The sequence below is a fragment of the Mixophyes fleayi genome, chromosome 2, assembly GCF_038048845.1.
Source record: "Mixophyes fleayi isolate aMixFle1 chromosome 2, aMixFle1.hap1, whole genome shotgun sequence".
Classification (NCBI taxonomy): domain Eukaryota; kingdom Metazoa; phylum Chordata; class Amphibia; order Anura; family Limnodynastidae; genus Mixophyes; species Mixophyes fleayi.
The window spans coordinates 127,690,046-127,707,912 of NC_134403.1; the positions used below are offsets into that span (position 1 = coordinate 127,690,046).

The 17,867-nt window shown below is 36.0% G+C and overlaps 1 protein-coding gene across 1 annotated transcript in view; it reads right to left on the reverse strand.

Annotated features, from left to right (window-relative positions):
- The window catches only part of PCCA (propionyl-CoA carboxylase subunit alpha), a 357,370-nt gene that overhangs the window by 270,856 nt on the left and 68,647 nt on the right, over positions 1-17,867 (reverse strand). Inside the window, exons 7-8 of the mRNA XM_075199966.1 lie at positions 6,856-6,987; positions 307-343 (exon numbers count right to left, since the gene is read on the reverse strand). Coding sequence (XP_075056067.1) covers positions 307-343; positions 6,856-6,987 — 169 coding nt within the window. The remainder of the gene's footprint in view (positions 1-306; positions 344-6,855; positions 6,988-17,867) is intronic.

Sequence of the window (17,867 nt, forward strand, 5' to 3'; positions counted from 1 at the left end):
CAATATATTAAATCAATAAAATGGCGTGAAAATAAAATGCAATTAAAAACTAGTATTTTCTTTTCTTTTACCTTGTAGCATTTCAATGTTCAAGTGAATGAAACGTCATATCCAATTTGCAAAAGATAGCATGTGGTGTTGGTGGAGGGAAAAAAAAAAGAACTAATGGTAAGCCATGGGCAAATGTGATCTTAAACTATTAAAACATTATTTGTTCTATAGGGATTACTTATTACACATTTAATTTAGTCAAGCATGTCTGCTAAAAGGGATACAAATCCCACCATAGCTAATTTAAGAACTTACCAATTTCCCTTGCAATTCTGACAGCTTCATCTGCATCCTGTAAAAGCAGGAAATGAGACTCCCGTTAATCCCATCAGCCATTGCACTGTGTCCTTAGGGCAGTCGTATATTGCACTACTGTCTCCTCCGATTCATTTAATGTTTGATTTTACAACCTCTGACCCTGTTCATTCAGAGGAATGTAAAATTAATACCATAAGTGGAATGTAAATTCTACCTCATCACAGCTATACTACAAGAGGAAAACTGAAAGCGCTACCCAATCAGCTGACAGGAAGCTGAGCCACCATTGAGAGATGGCCTTCTGCAGTGGTCAAAATGAAGTGATTAAATTTCAGAGTTTACAATCCATAATGGGCCATAAATCAGGGCATTACAGCCTGTCGACTACAGCTTGTTACTGTCTTCTCTTCTATTTTTGGTTGTGTTTTACTTGAAGCTGTCAGCAGGGGGAGATGATTTTCTATTGTTTCAAATACTGTTTGGTTTTACCAGCCTCTACTTAAGTAAAATAACTCAATACACACACCAAAAAAAGAGTCTGACTATAAATCGGCTAGAACCATATTTTTTTATGAAAAATGATACCCATCTTCTTCTGTGTGGCATGCCTATACAAGTAAATCTTGTACATTCATGCAACACAGAATACATTATTTTAAAGGCTGAAACATTAGACTTTTACCAATACTAGTAAAACAAAAAAGTGCAGATTTGTAAATAAGTGGGTATTTAAGCAAATGTTTTTTTAACACAATAACAACACATTGACACTTGCATACTATATACTAATATTCCTGAATAACACCTACTTATTGAGTTGCTTATGTTCAAATGCATTTATTTTTTTATGTCAATTATTTCTAAATAATAAAATTCTCTTTTAAAAAAAAAAAAAAATCTTCAGTACCCTGTTACAGACTCATGAAGAATACGGACGCTAGCAGGGGAAGTTGGCAAAAAATTTAATTTCCTTTCATTAACTAGTCTGCTCCACAATCGGTGCTTGTTAAGTTCAAAGCAGTCTTTAGAGCAACCTTAGTTTTAAGTCTTTTTACTCTGAGCACTCACATCTGCTAATGAGATTTTTTTTTTATTTTTTTTTTTGGTCCACGAAATAACAATTGTTTTTAAGCCATAGATAAATCCCCTTAGAAGAATGCATAGGTTTACTGTTTTATTACACCTTGCTTCTTTCTATAGCCTGTTGGCTGGAAGGGATGAAATTCATGAAAAAGTCTCATTTAAGAATGTTAGTGGTTTGTACACACCAACTTGTAAGGTCTTTTGTTTCTGCCTGTGACAGTTATGCGAGAATACATCCCCCTAATAGCCTCTCTGTCAGGAAGTGTTAAACCTTCCGAACCCAGACAATTACAGACTCTCCAGCAAAACGCAACAATGACTGATAGAGTTATGATTACAGCACTAGTTGGGAACTTTTTGCAATTCTTGCAATGCAAGAAGGGGGTGCAAATGAATTTATTATTTTGCACATAAACGGAAAAACTGGCTGTTTTTTCATGTAGGACACAAATGCTTGATAGCTATATTTTTACACCGACATTAAAAGTTGATCTAGGACATGCCCTACCCCAACTATAAATCTGCTATCACATTTTAAATTTACCTCCCCCTCCAATACAACATGGTTTTGTCAAGGTGCAAAGTTACACATTTTTGCTTCACTTTCCTTAATGAATCAGGCCCATTATATCAAAATTGCTTTATGTCTTTTTATGCCACTTTTAAACACATTGGCCTGTAATCGGTTAAAGAATTAGTCAGGCTCATGTTTTTTTCCTTTGGATGACATACAGGAGCATTTTGACTTTGTCACCAGAGCCTTGCACAGCAGTTAGGCCTGATATGAGAATATATTTTGTTGCATACACTAAAGGGATTTGCTGACAACACTATGAACTAATTAAAGATAATACAGCTACCTATTGCTTTGCTCACTGAAAAATTAACACAAAATAAAATCAATTTAGGCTGATTGGACAAAAACAACAGACTTCAAATGTAATATTCCCATATAAGCATAACAAATACAGTTTTGAAGGTGTGATGCCTTTGACTACATGTCCTTCTTAAAAAGGAAAACAATTTGATACATTGAAATATAGTCATTATGATTCATTTGTTTTAGATTAAAGATACATGGACACAAACAACCATACAAGGGCATTGCTTTTTACCTTTGGTTATGGCAGATAACCAAAAGATAATTACAGCAGTTTGCACAGGATGGGATATCACAATCCTGACACAGCAATAGTAGAATCACATTAAACAGGAATGATCATAAACACACAATTCTCATTTGCAATTAACTGCTCATTTCTTAGTGATGTGCAAAATTAATCAGGCATAGAGATTAAAACAAAAAGGCATAGAGTATTGTGTAGCAAATGTTATTGTGGCCAAGCAAAGTAAAGTGCATTTGAGAAGTAAAACTAGTAACTATAAAAAAAATAATTAACCTAAGCAGTATTCAGCCTTGACGTAAAGCGATTACAGCTATATCAAATATGTGCAGTTTATCAGTTTATTTTAGATTTAAATTAATAATACACACACACACATACAGTAGGATTTTAAGGCACTAATATTAAACAACAGTAATAAGACCATTACATTCCAAATTAAACACTTAGGGCCTGATTCATTAAGGAAAGTTAAACAAAACAAAAAAAGAAGCAACTTTGCACCTTGGCAAAACCATGTTGCATTGGAGGGGAGGTAAATGTGGGGACAGATTTGTAGTTGGTGCAGGGCATGTGATCAACTTTTCAGTGTAAAAATAAAGCTATAAAGTATTTGTGTGCTAGATGAAAAAACAGTCAGTATTTTCCTTATGTGCAAAGTAATAAACTATTTTGCAAACCTAGTATTGTAACATGGTTTGTTCAGGAGAAAATGTACTCTTTTTTTTGCCTTACTTTCCTTAAAGAATCAGGCCTTGAATGGATTGTTTAACAGCAACAGTGATTTATTCCATGGAATGTACTTGCAAATTGCAATATGTTGGTAAAACAAAACACCCATTTAAGAATAGAATGAGAGATCAAATTCTTACTATCGGAAAAAAGATAACATAATTCAGATCCATCTTTCCATAGTTTTAAGGCAAAGGCGCTTGTTACTTTGGGTGAGACAGGAAGATTTACAAAAGTAGTTTGCTAAAAAGAGAAGTGTTTTAAATTTACCAGATTAATACAATCTCCCACATTGGTTTAAATGACGACTCCCCATTTTTTGCTGCTAATTTATTGATTTAATGAGGTCTTTTATTTTGGGCTACCCAGTGTTTTAGGTAACAAATATAGCTGGTATTATTTCCTTGATACATACACAAATATATATATATATATATATATATATATATATATATATATATATATATATATATATATATATATATATATACACACACACACACACACATATGTGTTTATATGTGTATTTGTTACTTGTGTCATTAATAAGTTTTATTCACATTTATTTACTAGTTTTGCATTATGTACTTTAGCCAATATTTGAATATATGTTGCAATAGCTTTCCCTCCCGCTATGAATCCTGATCCTCCGTGCAAGTTGCGGCTTGAGCTCTCTTAGAAGGTTCATCACACATGCGCAATGATAGGTGAAGCTATGAGTTCACTTTAACAAGAGCTTCATCCAAGTTTATTAATTCTCTGCTAGAGCACAATCATCATCCTTTATTTGTAAGGTCCTACAAAATTCTGCAGATCTGGACAGACAGCTACAGAGTTGTATGATACATTTGTATGATTTGCATCAGTTACAAATTGCACATTAAGCATCTATTAGAGTACACACTCGAATCATATCATCTGTCTTTTAGTACTCTGCACTGCATTCAAAGCTTAACCACATCCCAGAAGAGGAACACTTTTTTCATACTCACTGCACTTTGGCAACTACAGGGTTAATGCTGAACACAACCTTTTACATTTGAGCTTTTCTTAATCGTTAATTGACACTTATTTTTAAAGGGCCTGATTCACTAAGGAAAGTAAGACAAAAAAATGAGTAAGTTTTTTCCTGGACAAAACCATGTTACAATGCATGGGGTGCAAATTAGTTTTTTATTTTGCACATAAGGAAAATATTGACTGTTTTTTCATGTAGCATACAAATACTTGATAGCTTATTTGTACACTGAAATTTAAAGATGATCTAGGATATATTCTACACCAAATATAAATCTGCCATCACATTTTAAAGATACATCCCCCTGCAATGCAACATGGTTGTCACGGTTCAGGAATAGATCCTTCAGCTTGCCTAGATTTGCACTACTCTAGTAAGGTGTGGAGTCTAACGGGGAGACGGTTTTCACCAGGAACCGCTGAAAGGTGGTTTGGTCTTAGCTGCTTCTATCCCGCAGATTGCGGCCCCTACTAAGAGTACCAGGCCAAACCCATAAGGGAATATACAGAGAAGATCAACAATGACAGACAACACAAGGAGAGGTGAACTTGCTAGAAGATGAGAAATTGCAGTCAGCAGGTTACCATTGGAACAATGGCGTAGTACATGAGGAAGTGTCAGCTCTGCAGACAACAGACTACCACTGGAATAGAGAGAAAGTGCACTGAAGTGTCAGCTCTGCGGTCAGCAGGTTGTTGCAGGATGCAATCCACAAGGAGAGAAAACACAGCAGGAGAAAAGGAGCCACGTCTAGCACCTATGAGGTAACTAAAAGAACAAGTGCCGGACATCAGGAGGAGGTGCCTTTTGAATTTTGGAGCCAAAATGAGTCAGCCAATAGGAGGGAAGCAGAAGAAATGAATAGATTGGGTCTGCAATGAAGATGGCGGCGGCCGGGACGAAGCGAGCTGCAGCGGGGACCAGGTGAGAGCGCCGGGCATCGGGTGCACAGCCCGACTGCCTGGCATGTGACAATGGTTTTGCCAAGGAGCAAAGTTACTCATTTTTTTGCTTTACTTTCCTTAATGAATCAGGTCCAAAATGTTAAGTATAATTGTTGCAAAAGAACTGCATTTCCCAAAGAGGTGTGTCCTTATAATCCCTGATTTAGCACTTTAACATTTGAACCATAAAGTCAGGTCAGTAGTGTATTTATGAAGCAGTAGTGTATTTATGTACAGTACAACAGTTGTACTGGCATGGTAGCAATTGGGCCTGGGGCAATGGTCTGGCCAACACTAGAATTATCAGGGTCCGTTATGGCATTGATGGTCCTTCCTGGTAGCTGGCCCTTCCCCGGGCAACTGCTGTGTGCAGGGAAGCCTTAAGCCCAGATAAAAAAAAAAGCATTGCATTTGATCATGCTAGGACTGACCAGATTGGGAAGACTTTGACTTCAGTTGGTCAGACATATATTGCAAAAGGTGGAACTAACATTCCCTGTTTTTAATATATATAAGTAGTTAGTACAGCATTAATTATGTGTTTGGAGAGTGCAGAGTATCCCTGTTTTTTGTCTATACAATGTGGGCAACCCCCTCTTGCACCCCAGTCTGTACATGTAGAGTGCAGAGGATCTACGTTTGTTTTTGTTTATACATATGTCAAATATGCCTTTGCCGCTCTCACCCTGTCACAGATGTTCCCCATCCTTCAGTCCTTGACATGCAGGAGGGGGAGGACGCAAGCACTACTCTTTCCAATAGGCCCACTAAATTCATAATATGACAAGAGTCATGTGTCTATGCATGTATGGTATAATTTAGTTAGAAACCCACAAAGTTAAAAAGCTAGTAGTAAAAGCCAATATTTTATATTAACATATGTCAAAAACTGTTCATTACAGAGTTATGTGAAATAACTGTTGTGCATGTACTAGATTAAACAGGTCCACCAAGTTGTCACTCCTCTGCGACAGGTTGCCATGTTAGAAGGGAGGAGCTCCTATAAGGAAACAGGGACACAGTAACTGACTGCTAAACAGACTGGCTTTGCAAAAATGGCACATTGTGGATTGATTGATTGATTCAAACACAGTAATGTCACAACAACTCAGTCTCACATGTTTGTTTGTTTTGTTTAACTGTTTCAGGTCTTATCAGGACACTGTAAGGATAAGTGCCAGCTGTGAGCAGCAGACAGACTATTAGTTAACCTGCCCCATTTCCTCCACATAAAACCTGTTCTCCATTCCCTTCACTGGATGCCTATATTAATCTATTTGAAGATTGGCTTATTGGCATTCAAACCTCTACATAATCAAGGTCCAAGATACTTGAAGAAGCTTCTGATTACCTATATGTCCACAAGTTCACTTCAATCTGCAGATGAAGGGCTACAAACTGTAGCTAGAATCTCCTATACTTCATTTGGGGCCCACATTTTTAGCTTTGTGGCTCTTCCTCTTTGGAACTCGTCACCTCCCTTTACTCAGGCATATTACCCAATATTTAGCTCTCATATGTATCCTGTGTTTTATTCTGCAACTGTAAAGTCCTTTGAGTCCTATTGAGAGGAAGGTGCTATATAAATATTATTATTATTATTATTATTAAGTCTGGGCCAGATAATAGCAATGCAGTTTCTCACCTTGACCACTCCGTCATAGCCAGGGATGGTGTTAACATTTGCATTCTTGGCTAAAATCTTGCTTTCAATCTTGTCTCCCATAGCTTGAATAGCATGTGTGTCAGGTCCAATGAAGGTGACGCTTTCTGCTGCCTGTGGAGACAATGACAGTTTTATGCTTACTACTAAAACACATTGGGTGTTATCTGTGGTTTCACACTTCAGAGGAACCTTAAAAGAGAACACTTGGTGTTTAAAGTAGTTAAATAAAATGTGTCTACAAAAATAAACAAATAGTAAAAATGTTTACATGTACTCAAACCTGATATTCATTAAATACACATTTTGTGTTCATGTGACCTTTCAATACTATATGTACTGATATAGATTATCCTGTTTTATTAGAAGGCAAAACATCCTACAAGGAAAACTACTCATGCTAAGTATCAGTGTTTGATTGACAAAGTGACAACCGCTTCTACATGCTCAGCTGTAAATGAAGGGCTTCATTTAGGTTTAGGAGGAATTGAAGCTAAAAAGGTGCAAATTTGTCCCTGGACAAACCGTGGTACGATGCAAGGGTACAAATGCAGTTTTTCTTTGCATGGAGGGAAAAAAGTGGCTGTATTTGCATGTTGCACACATGCTGAGCAGCTATACGTTTACACTGAGTTTTAGAGTAGAGTACAGATAGGATTTCCCCCAAATCTAAATATGTCCACACATTTTACATCCCCCGCCTGCAGTGCAACATGGCTTTACCAAGGAGCAAACTTAGACCTTTTAGCTGGATTTACTCCGAACTGTAAATGGGGCACAAAATGTCAAATATCTTGAGTTCAATCAATGAATGGGAACATCAATATATATATATATTTATGAATGTTATTATCAGCTAGTAGTTCAGGTTTAGAGGTCCTTTAATCAGTCCATTCCCTGGTTCTATTTGCAGTGAAACAATTGCATTAAGACAGTATTGGACAAATGGGCTGAAGAATTGAAAGGAAGAATATAATAATAAATAAAATCATAACCACCCCAATTAATAAAATTAATTAAAGATGATTTGCTACTAAATGATAAAAGATAATTAATTGGTACATGCTAGTCATTCTGCAAGCTATGCTAAGTACAAGAGTTCATTAGTATATCAAGCTTCCTACTGTGTTTTAAGCCATGACTTTTTAAAATGAAGTGGGCTGTTTATATTACACAAAACTGCCCTAAGTTTAAATTTATATTATATATAGTTATGTATGTACGTTTATGTATGTATGTATATGTATAATACTATTGGGAGTCTTGGCTCTGAAAAATATTAAAATAGCATAGTTGATGCTAGATTTCATTAACTGGCTCTTGAAGTATACATTATTACACGTACAAATTTAGGGTGTCGAAAAAATATGTATCAAGCACCAATTAAAGTGGTTGATCAGATGTTCCATAGTTACATATCTGATTCCTTACAGCAGTCTGTGTGTTTGTATGTATAGTTTGGCAATATTCTAGCAGAACGAGCAAAGGGACACATCAAATCTAAATTATTATAACAAATATATCTAGATATATAGATATTACAATAATTTACATTTGGTGTCCCTTTGCTATATTATATATATAACGAATAACATAATATATTGTTACCTTATAAATATTCTCAGTTTTGACTAATAAAAGTCACTGACAAAATTCAAACAACACTCTGGCAATTAGTACTTGGCTACCTTGGGTAAAACAATCATAAACTTTACCCTAATAAAGATTTCATTGTTGCTTTTAAAAACAGCAGCAATTAGCACTACAAACATCCAGGTAAATGTAAAAAAAAGCACATATTTAAATACTATGCAAGGGTAAAGTTCATACTTTTGAAGTAGAAACACCCTTATAAATGACAAAAAACAGTAGAACTGTTAGTTGTAGTTTTATAAAGGGTAATGATGAGGGGTTTTTATTTTATTTATTTTTAATGTAAGTGGAATTAAATTCTCATTTGTTTAAAAGGAACCAATGTTTAAGAAAATGGATATGTTGACTTTTAGACAGATTGAAACAAATATAATAGGTTTGTTTTGGACCAGTCAGGTAATACTAATGAATTTGAGCCATAGCTGTATAACTCTTCATTCAAATGGAAAGTTTGGTGCATACAGTAACAACTTGCAAACCTTTCTATTTTCAAAATCATAAAAGCGTTTTGGAAGTTAAATGCGGGTTTCATTTGGGCAAATCAGGGTTGTAGCCAATTTGGTTGAGATCTTGGGCCTGTAGGTATAAATAAAACAACATTTACTACATATATGTGTACAAGTTAACCCGTGCATGATACTCATGCATTCTAGTCAAATCAAGCTACGTAAGGTGTTAAAAAGGTTCTTGTCATGCATTTGGGCCATAGCCCAGGCCTCCTCAGGGGAAGAGCGTTACTTCCCGACGTAAGCGCCCTTTTTTAACGTGGTTTTGTCCACATGTCACCACCTCATCATTCTTCTCCATCACCTCATCCTTCATTTTCATCGCCACATCTATCCAGATGTCTATCCAGACACAGGGATCTCTCTCAGCGGTCCGGAGTATCACACTCCTCTCTCCTGTCACCCCCGGCAACCACCAACCACTCCCCACTTTCACCCCCGGCAACCACTCCCCACTGTCACCCCCGGCAACCACCAACCACTCCCAACTGTCACTTCTCCTTCAAGAAATATATATTATTTTTTTTTAAATCTTTATAAACACTTTTAACAATTAACAAATTAAAAACATCTTAGTATACCAAATTTCAGCCCTTTCTGAATTTTTTTTTCCACACACACACTAAGAATTTAGTAGGTCAGTGTATAACTCCGCCCAGCAGGTGGCGCTGCAGCCTGGTTTTATTTTTTCTACACACACACACAGACTAACACATGCCACTAAGCATTTATATTATAGATTATAGAAACATGCTGCTTGACGGTATAGAAAAACATACTTCCATCTAGTCTACTCCGACTTTTGTGAGTTTTTGATGGTGGGAGGGGAGGTCTTGTTTTTGGCTATAATATTTTATGAATGCATTATGGGGCGGCGAAGGCAAATCTGCAATGTTGCGGTCACGCAAAGTGACTTCGGGGCTGTTCCGGAGGCACATTGCATTTACTTGAATATGCCCCTATCAGTCAAGAACATAATAGCTGGGAGACTATTCCATGATCTATTGCAGGGTTTCCCAAACCCAGTCCTCAGGGCTCCCTAACAGTGCAGGTTTTCCTGATCACATGTGACATAATTAGGACCACCTGTGGATCTGTTACAATGTGTCAGTCAGTAATGAATACACCTGTGCTCCAGCAAGGAGATATGGAAAACCTGCACTGTTGGGGAGCCCTGAGGACTGGGTTTGGGAAACCCTGGTCTATTGCCTTTCATGTAAAAAAATAAAAATGAGTTCTTCATTTTGTCACCTTTCAGTTTTCCTCTCTCTAATTTCAAAGTGTGCCCTTGTTCTAGAAATCCTATTATTTTTAAAATATATTATCTTATGATCATTGTTTATTTATCTAGCACCAATCATATCAGGCAGCACTGTACAGAGAATATGAACTCTGCCTTCCTGAGCTCTATTGATGTATTTGAATGTTTCTATCATATCAGCTCTTTCCGTTCTCTCATTTAAACCTGTACATGTTTAGCTCTTTCCTGATACATTTTGGCATGCAGCCCATACACCATTTTAGTAGCCTTTTTCTGATACTTTTCCATATTATTATGGCAATTTTGGATAAGGCGTCCAAAACATCCTGTTCCCTTTACAAACAAGAAGCTGTACTGACTTTTCCCACGGCTTACCTTCATATCATCTGACACTATAACTCCAAAGTCCCTATTCTCTATTCTTGTTAATATTACATCTTCTTACAACTTATATCATCTACAAAAAGACAGAGCGTCCCACAAGTAATAGCACTAAAGAATACATGAAAAAAAATGGGACCCAGGACTGATCTCTTCTGTCCTGTAGCCAAACCTTTATCATTTTCGCAATCTCTTAAATCAATTTCTCAATGAATTTATTGTGGGATAATGTGTAGCTATAGCGACTGATCAATCATAATTAATCACTTTAGTTAATACATTAAAAAAAACACTAGGTTTGCATCACATGATCTCCGTGCAACAAGTTTGTTGCCCACATCATGCAATTTTACTCCATATAGACAACAATCCTTTATGGATGTGAAACGGACAGGTCTGTAGTTATATTCTTCCCTACCACTTGTTTATTGAGTAGTGGAGCTATATTTTGCTTAATGGCACTGCAAGCACTACTCTTTGTACTCTTGGGGGGTAGATACAATTCGGCGTGAGGTGTCTCCAGGACGACTGCAGACACACCTCACGCCGATGTTCTGGCTGGAAACTCCACTCATTTAAGGTGCGAGGAAAAATGAGCGCAGAGTCCTACAGTAATTGCCGACAATTTGCGCAATGCAATATCCACATCCCACATCGCTGGTAACTGAACCTTCCCCTTGGATGTATACCATCTTCTGCAGCAAATATTTTTGTATCTTCAGGAGTGTATATATTTTATTTTGACTCCAGTGTTGGTAACCCCGTTTTCCACAGTAAATAAACACATAAAATGATTATTCATACAGACCGCAATTGATTTATCTCATCAATATATTTAACCCCTTCAGTTTTTAGCCTCGCTACCCATTTGTTTTTTTCTTTCACCAATATATCCAAAAAGGACATTTGTCACCTTTTTCACTTTTTACTGACGGCAATCTTAGACTCTACATGACATAAATATAGGATTGCTAATTACTGTAAATATGATACCAACAACACTATACTTAGTGTAACCCTATATTTAATGTGAAATTAGGAAGTATATATGAAGTTCAAGGAAGATAATAAGAGTGTTTTAAGCTTATAGCATCTCTAAATCGCTTAGTCGTTATTCTTGTGGTACGGCATTGCCAGGAAAACATAAGCTCGTTAATGACCTGTAGTTTCTTCCTGATGAATGAAAATCCCATTACATATTTACTGACTGTCTGTCAGACTGTTGGTAACCATGCATGGATGGAAGCCCTCTAAGTTGGTGTCATTATTGTAGCCAACTTAACCACAAGTACAAATGCAACATGTATACCCATTCAGAGGATCCTAAAGATGAATTAGAGGCAATATATTCTTAAGGTAAAATAAGATACAGCACATTGAGAGTATAACAGAAGCTTCACAGACTGACATTTTTACTGTATACGTTGGTGAACTCGTAGTGAAATATTAGTACTCCATAGTAACAGCTAAATGTAATGCATTTTCATTAAGTATAGATTGTATTGAGCTTCTTCCCAAAGAACTACAGAAGTAAACAGGAGAAATTAAAATAGTCACATCAGTGATAACTGTCCATCCTAAGTGATCATAAGTGTATTGTATGGGAAAACACATAATTAACAAAAAAAAAACAACCAAAACATTTTACATAATTCTTCCCATAGTTCTTTTTATCCAAATAGTGAAACTTTTGCCACAACCATTGATCATTTATTTTTCTAAGTTCAAGGATACCAAATATGTACTTTAGGTAACGTATGTCTGAGTTATAAAGTCTAGAAACAATTTTATAACTATATTTTATCCTAATAGAGCCATATCATATATTAAAAAAAGACACTTTAATATATTAACCAATATTTATATATCTCTCTCTCATATTTATTAGCTACGGTGTCACTTTCCAAGAATTAGCTCCGGTGCCAGTCCAATACATAGATATGTAAATAAGAAAACAACACTCATGGAAATGATGCAAAAATTCAATATACATATACAGTTGTGGACTTTTTACCAAGCACTATCTCCAACAGTGCTGGCCCAAGATAACCTTCCCAACACTGGGAATGTCACAAATCACATGATGTCTTGTGCTCAGTGGAGCAGTCTAGACTTCCCCACTGAACTGCACATAGAATTCAATATGAACACCATGTAGACTGATTATGTGGCCAGAAACCTTAGGTGACTATTCCTGGTCATGTCACAAACTCCAGGCTGTCATTGACAGCTGGAATTTAGGTATGACCACTCTGCTGCCCTTCTAAGGTGCCATTTATATAGTGCAAGGAACCCTGCTGACATAAATATACTACAGGCAAACAAGCAAAAGAGAAAGTATTTGCTATGGCAGCTTTCACAAGTCCAAACTAATAAAATATCTATCTTTATTAATTCAAAATTAAATGGATACAAAAACCATCTGCCCATATTATGTATAATATCCAATTGGCAAATAAAATATAGAAAAAAAAAATATTTGTGCAAAATAATTAGGACGTAGGTCCAAAAAATGATTTAATCTGTTTCACGCCATGTTTATTATCATAAACCTTATGTGAAACAGATTATTTTTTTGGACCTGGTAAAACACATGTTTTAATTTGCTTATACAACATATTTTTACTACACGCTTATTTTATATTTGCAGATATTATATATGACTTATTAAATATAAATATTTTATTGACACTTATTTGGTTGGGACTTATGAGAATATTCACACAGAATATTTTCTTTTACAGATTTAATTCTTTCTTTTTTGCATATAATAAATATACCATTGGCAGTCAGTAAAGAGAGTTAAGATGGACATACACAGACCAATATAACCTCTCGGCCCAACCCTCAACCAACTCAATCTGTAAGATTTGTCAAACATGTAAATACAGGAGTGTGTCCAAATCTGAAAGATCCAACCAAACAGCCAGATCATATTTGTAATAACAATAGGCATTAGGTGGGGGCCTAGGTTGCCCAATGGATGACCTGGTCTTACATGAGCTGCTACAACATAACTTAGGGGTTCTAAAAAATGTTTACAGTTAACATGTGCCATGATGATGGGAACTTGGGGTTAAGTACATTAGTAGTGGAGCATATTTTAAATATCTTACAATTTGATCACATAATAGTAACAAATACTATAGACCAGGGCCATCTTTTCCATTGGGCACGATGGGCAGGTGCCCGGGGGCCCCATAGGCAGCACTCTTAATTAGAATAAATAATCCTGCAAAAAAAAAACCTTCAAGGGTCACTGAGAAAGTACATCTATTTATCTCTATATATCTACATCTATACCTGTATCTCTATACATATATACATATATATATATATATATATATATATATATATATATATATATATATATATATATATATATATATGGGCCCCGGTGCACTGCTTTGCCCGGGGGCCCATAATGTTGTTAAGATGGCCCTGCTATAGACCATTTATACCTGTGTGATTTATTGTGCTGTAGATACTACCTGGGATAATCTGAGATAATTATGTAGCCCACTTCAACCTGCCTGAAGACGTGCCTAAACTAGGATTAGATCACTATCTGACTTGTGCTAAGCGTAGCGCTGTCATTTCAGATATTTTCCAAAATACATGGTTTAAAAACAAACCTTCTTCTACTAACACCAGCAACTACTTAGGGAGATCTGTATCACTTGTAATAGATAGTTACAAGCATGATAACACTTATGTATAACACACTGAACTGTGCTTATCCTCAAATAACAACAAACAAAAGTGAAACAACAAGGTATTATTTACTTGTATAAATCCAGGTGATTGCACTTTCTTGATCTCCATTGTGGTTTGTAACCTGCAACATATGGCTGCAAGAACAATTATGTCATACTGATTTTAAATGTAACAGATTATAACCAGTAGCTTATGTCCTTGCCTTGAGAAAATATAAGGATACCACTCAGTGGTTTCAGTGAAAATTCATATTATAATTTACTTTTAATGTATCTAGACTAAATTAAATATTTTCAGTAAGAAGATCAGAAGTAGTTTAATCAGTCAACGTATTTTATTTTGTGTATAGAACAGATAATATAGTTTCCATTAACCTATTTATAGATTTTTTTTTTTATCATTTAGGTCTGAATATTGTGGCTTCTTATTTATCACAGGATATAAAAGACTAACATGTTTGTTTGCTTTTACAAATAGAACAGTGCATACTTGCTTAGTTGCAACCAATCAGCATTTAACTGTAATGAATATAGTGCAAGTTAGACAATGAAAGTGGATTGGTTGCTCAGGATATTTTTTGTACATTTGTACTGTGTTATTAAACAGCCCTCATTGTGTTAATACAGTAAATATATCCATTTTGTGCTAATACTCTAACCAGCTCTGTGACAGTAGATATATTGTTAAAAGTACAGTAATACTTCCGGTGACACTTTCATCATCAACATTTATTTATATAGCACCAGCAAATTCTGTAGCGCATTACAATTAGGAACAAACATTAATAAAACAATACTGGGTAACACATACAGACAGAGAGGTAAGAGGGCCCTGCTCGCAAGCTTACAATCTATGGGACAATGGGAGTTTGAAACACAAGGGCATGTGCTACATCATATTGCATATTGAGTGTGCTGTGTGTGTGGCAATGTTGGTCAGAGGGTTGTTGTCTTGTTTTAGCTGTATAGAGGGTGGTAATAGGGTAATCTAGGGAGACTAAGAGGGTGGTTGAGGAATATCATAAGCTTGACTGAAGAGGTGGGTTTTAAGAGAACGCATAAAGGTTTGAAGACTAGAGGAAAGTCTTACTGTGCGAGGGAGGGAATTCCATAAAGTGGGTGCAGCCCGAAAAAAGTCCTGTAACCGAGAATGGGAGGATGTGATGAGAGTGGAAGGGACACAGATCTTGTGAACAACGGAGGTGTCGAGTAGGGAGATATTTTGAGACAAGTGAGGAACAAGTCGGTGCAATTTTGTTGACGGCCTTGTATGTTAGTAGAAGAATTTTGTATTGGATTTGTTGAAATACAGGCAAACAATGTAGAGACTGACAGAGTGGCTCAGCAGAGGAAGAACGGTTTGCAAGGAAAATCAATCTAGCCACTGCGTGCAAAATAGATTGTAGGGGTTCAAGTCTGACTTTGGGAAGACCAGTAAGGAGGGAATTGCAATAGTCGATGCGGGAGATGAGTGCATGAATTAAGGTTTTTGAGGTGCCTTGTGTGAGATATGTGCTTATTGTGGAAATATTCTTTAGATGTATGTAACATGATTTAGATATAGAGTTGATGTGGGGAATAAATGATAGTTGTGAGTCAAAGACACTTTGAATTCTTTGGGTCCCATTAAATCTAACAAGTAATCAATATTTACTTTTTCTCGTGTGAGAATCTGCGCCAAGTCTATGCTCCTTCTGTATATCTAGTTTGTAAATTAGTTATTTGTTTAAAAAAAATAAAAAATTTTTAATTATTTTTACTTTTTTTTAAAACAAATGAAAAAAAATACATATATTTTACATTAATTTTTTGGATTCAGCTATTAATGTGATCTTATTTGATCAAATAGTGATTGTGTTACCATTAAACACATGCATTGTTTGCCAGTGTTAAATTATAATATGCAATATATGCTACTACACCAATGCAAATATAGCAATAATGTAATGAGATCTGCAGGTGTAAAAGATAAATAGTACATATCATTCATTATGTGACAGTCAATATGGCCAATGTTTACCATTTCACAAGGTAAAAGATTTCTGTGAGAGATCATCAGTGTGTCACAAAGTTTACTGCATGGAGTTAAAAGGTGAAAACACACATCAACATTCCCCAACAAGACTGGAAACTGCAGCTGTATTGAGAGAATTACTTTTTAATAGCTCTAAGATATAGAGGAAAGCAAACACATTAAATGTATGCAATTTCCCTGCATGTTGTCCACACTGATCTTATTTTACTTTATGGCACTAAAAGCTGCTTTGGTTTTTTACATAAGAAAAGAAATCTGTGGAACTAATCCCAGTGTTTTCCTGCATAACACCTCCAGGCGACAGAAGAGACAAAATGCTTCATTTACATCCTTAAACATTACAATCTGAGAAAGGACCCTTTCAGCTGCAAATGTTATTGCATCTTCATGTCCAGTAGAGAATGAAGGTTAAACAGCCCACTCAGGTTTATGTTAACTTGGCCCTTTTCGCACTGAGAGAAGTACAATGAGCAGGGAATGCCAAGCTTCAATGGTCCAACCTTTTTCTTCATTACATTCAATTAGGCTCTAGGAATAGATATAGCTGCTAATAATAGGCAGATAAAAACAGAACAAGGTATTTGGCATTCAGAAAGGAAATGACAAATCACTGACAGATATAACCTCAGCTATCCACTGCTTTAGGTAATATATGTTCATTCTTACTGAGCAAACTTTCTCAGTAGGTCAGTCACACGGTTTCCCATAGTGCTGAAATATACCTACAGTGCTTTCAAAAAGCATTTAGCTCCTGATCCAGTTTTCATACAATCGCAATCTGAACTACACATTTACTTTACAGAGCCTACACAAAATGAAAATAACAGTTGACCATAAAGTAATAAAATGTAAATATTGCTCTTGCAGTATGCTTTGGATCACTATGCTGTTGAACGAAACATGTTATCCATTTTTTTTTGGCAGAAGGTAGCAGGTTTTCTTTTTTGTCCAAGATTTGTCTGCAACATGCATCCCTCATCTTCCCATCAGTTCTGACAGGACCGCCATTAAAAAGCATTCCCATAACACAATGCTATAACCAACATACTTCACAGAACAGATGGTATTACCTGGCTGGTGTACAGTGTTTGATTTGCACCAGGTGTAACTTTTAGCATTAAAGCCAAAAATTCTACTTTAGTTTTATCTGACCATAGAACTTTGTGCCACATCTCTGCAGCTTTTTCAGGCAAGGTTTCTTGCAGTTAGAGAAGAAGTGTAGAGTCTGGTTAAAGCAGGTGTAGCTTATTTCTGGATGCCTTCAAATGTTATTCAATTGTGTTGTTTTATACTTGGTACACACTACAGGTTTTTCTGCGGATTACTGGGCCAATCACACGATAAACAACCTTTGGCCCTATATCACATTGGTGTGTACGCTTCAACGATGAACAGTTATTTTTCCAAAGCACACTGTATCAAATGATTTGATTTTTAAACTG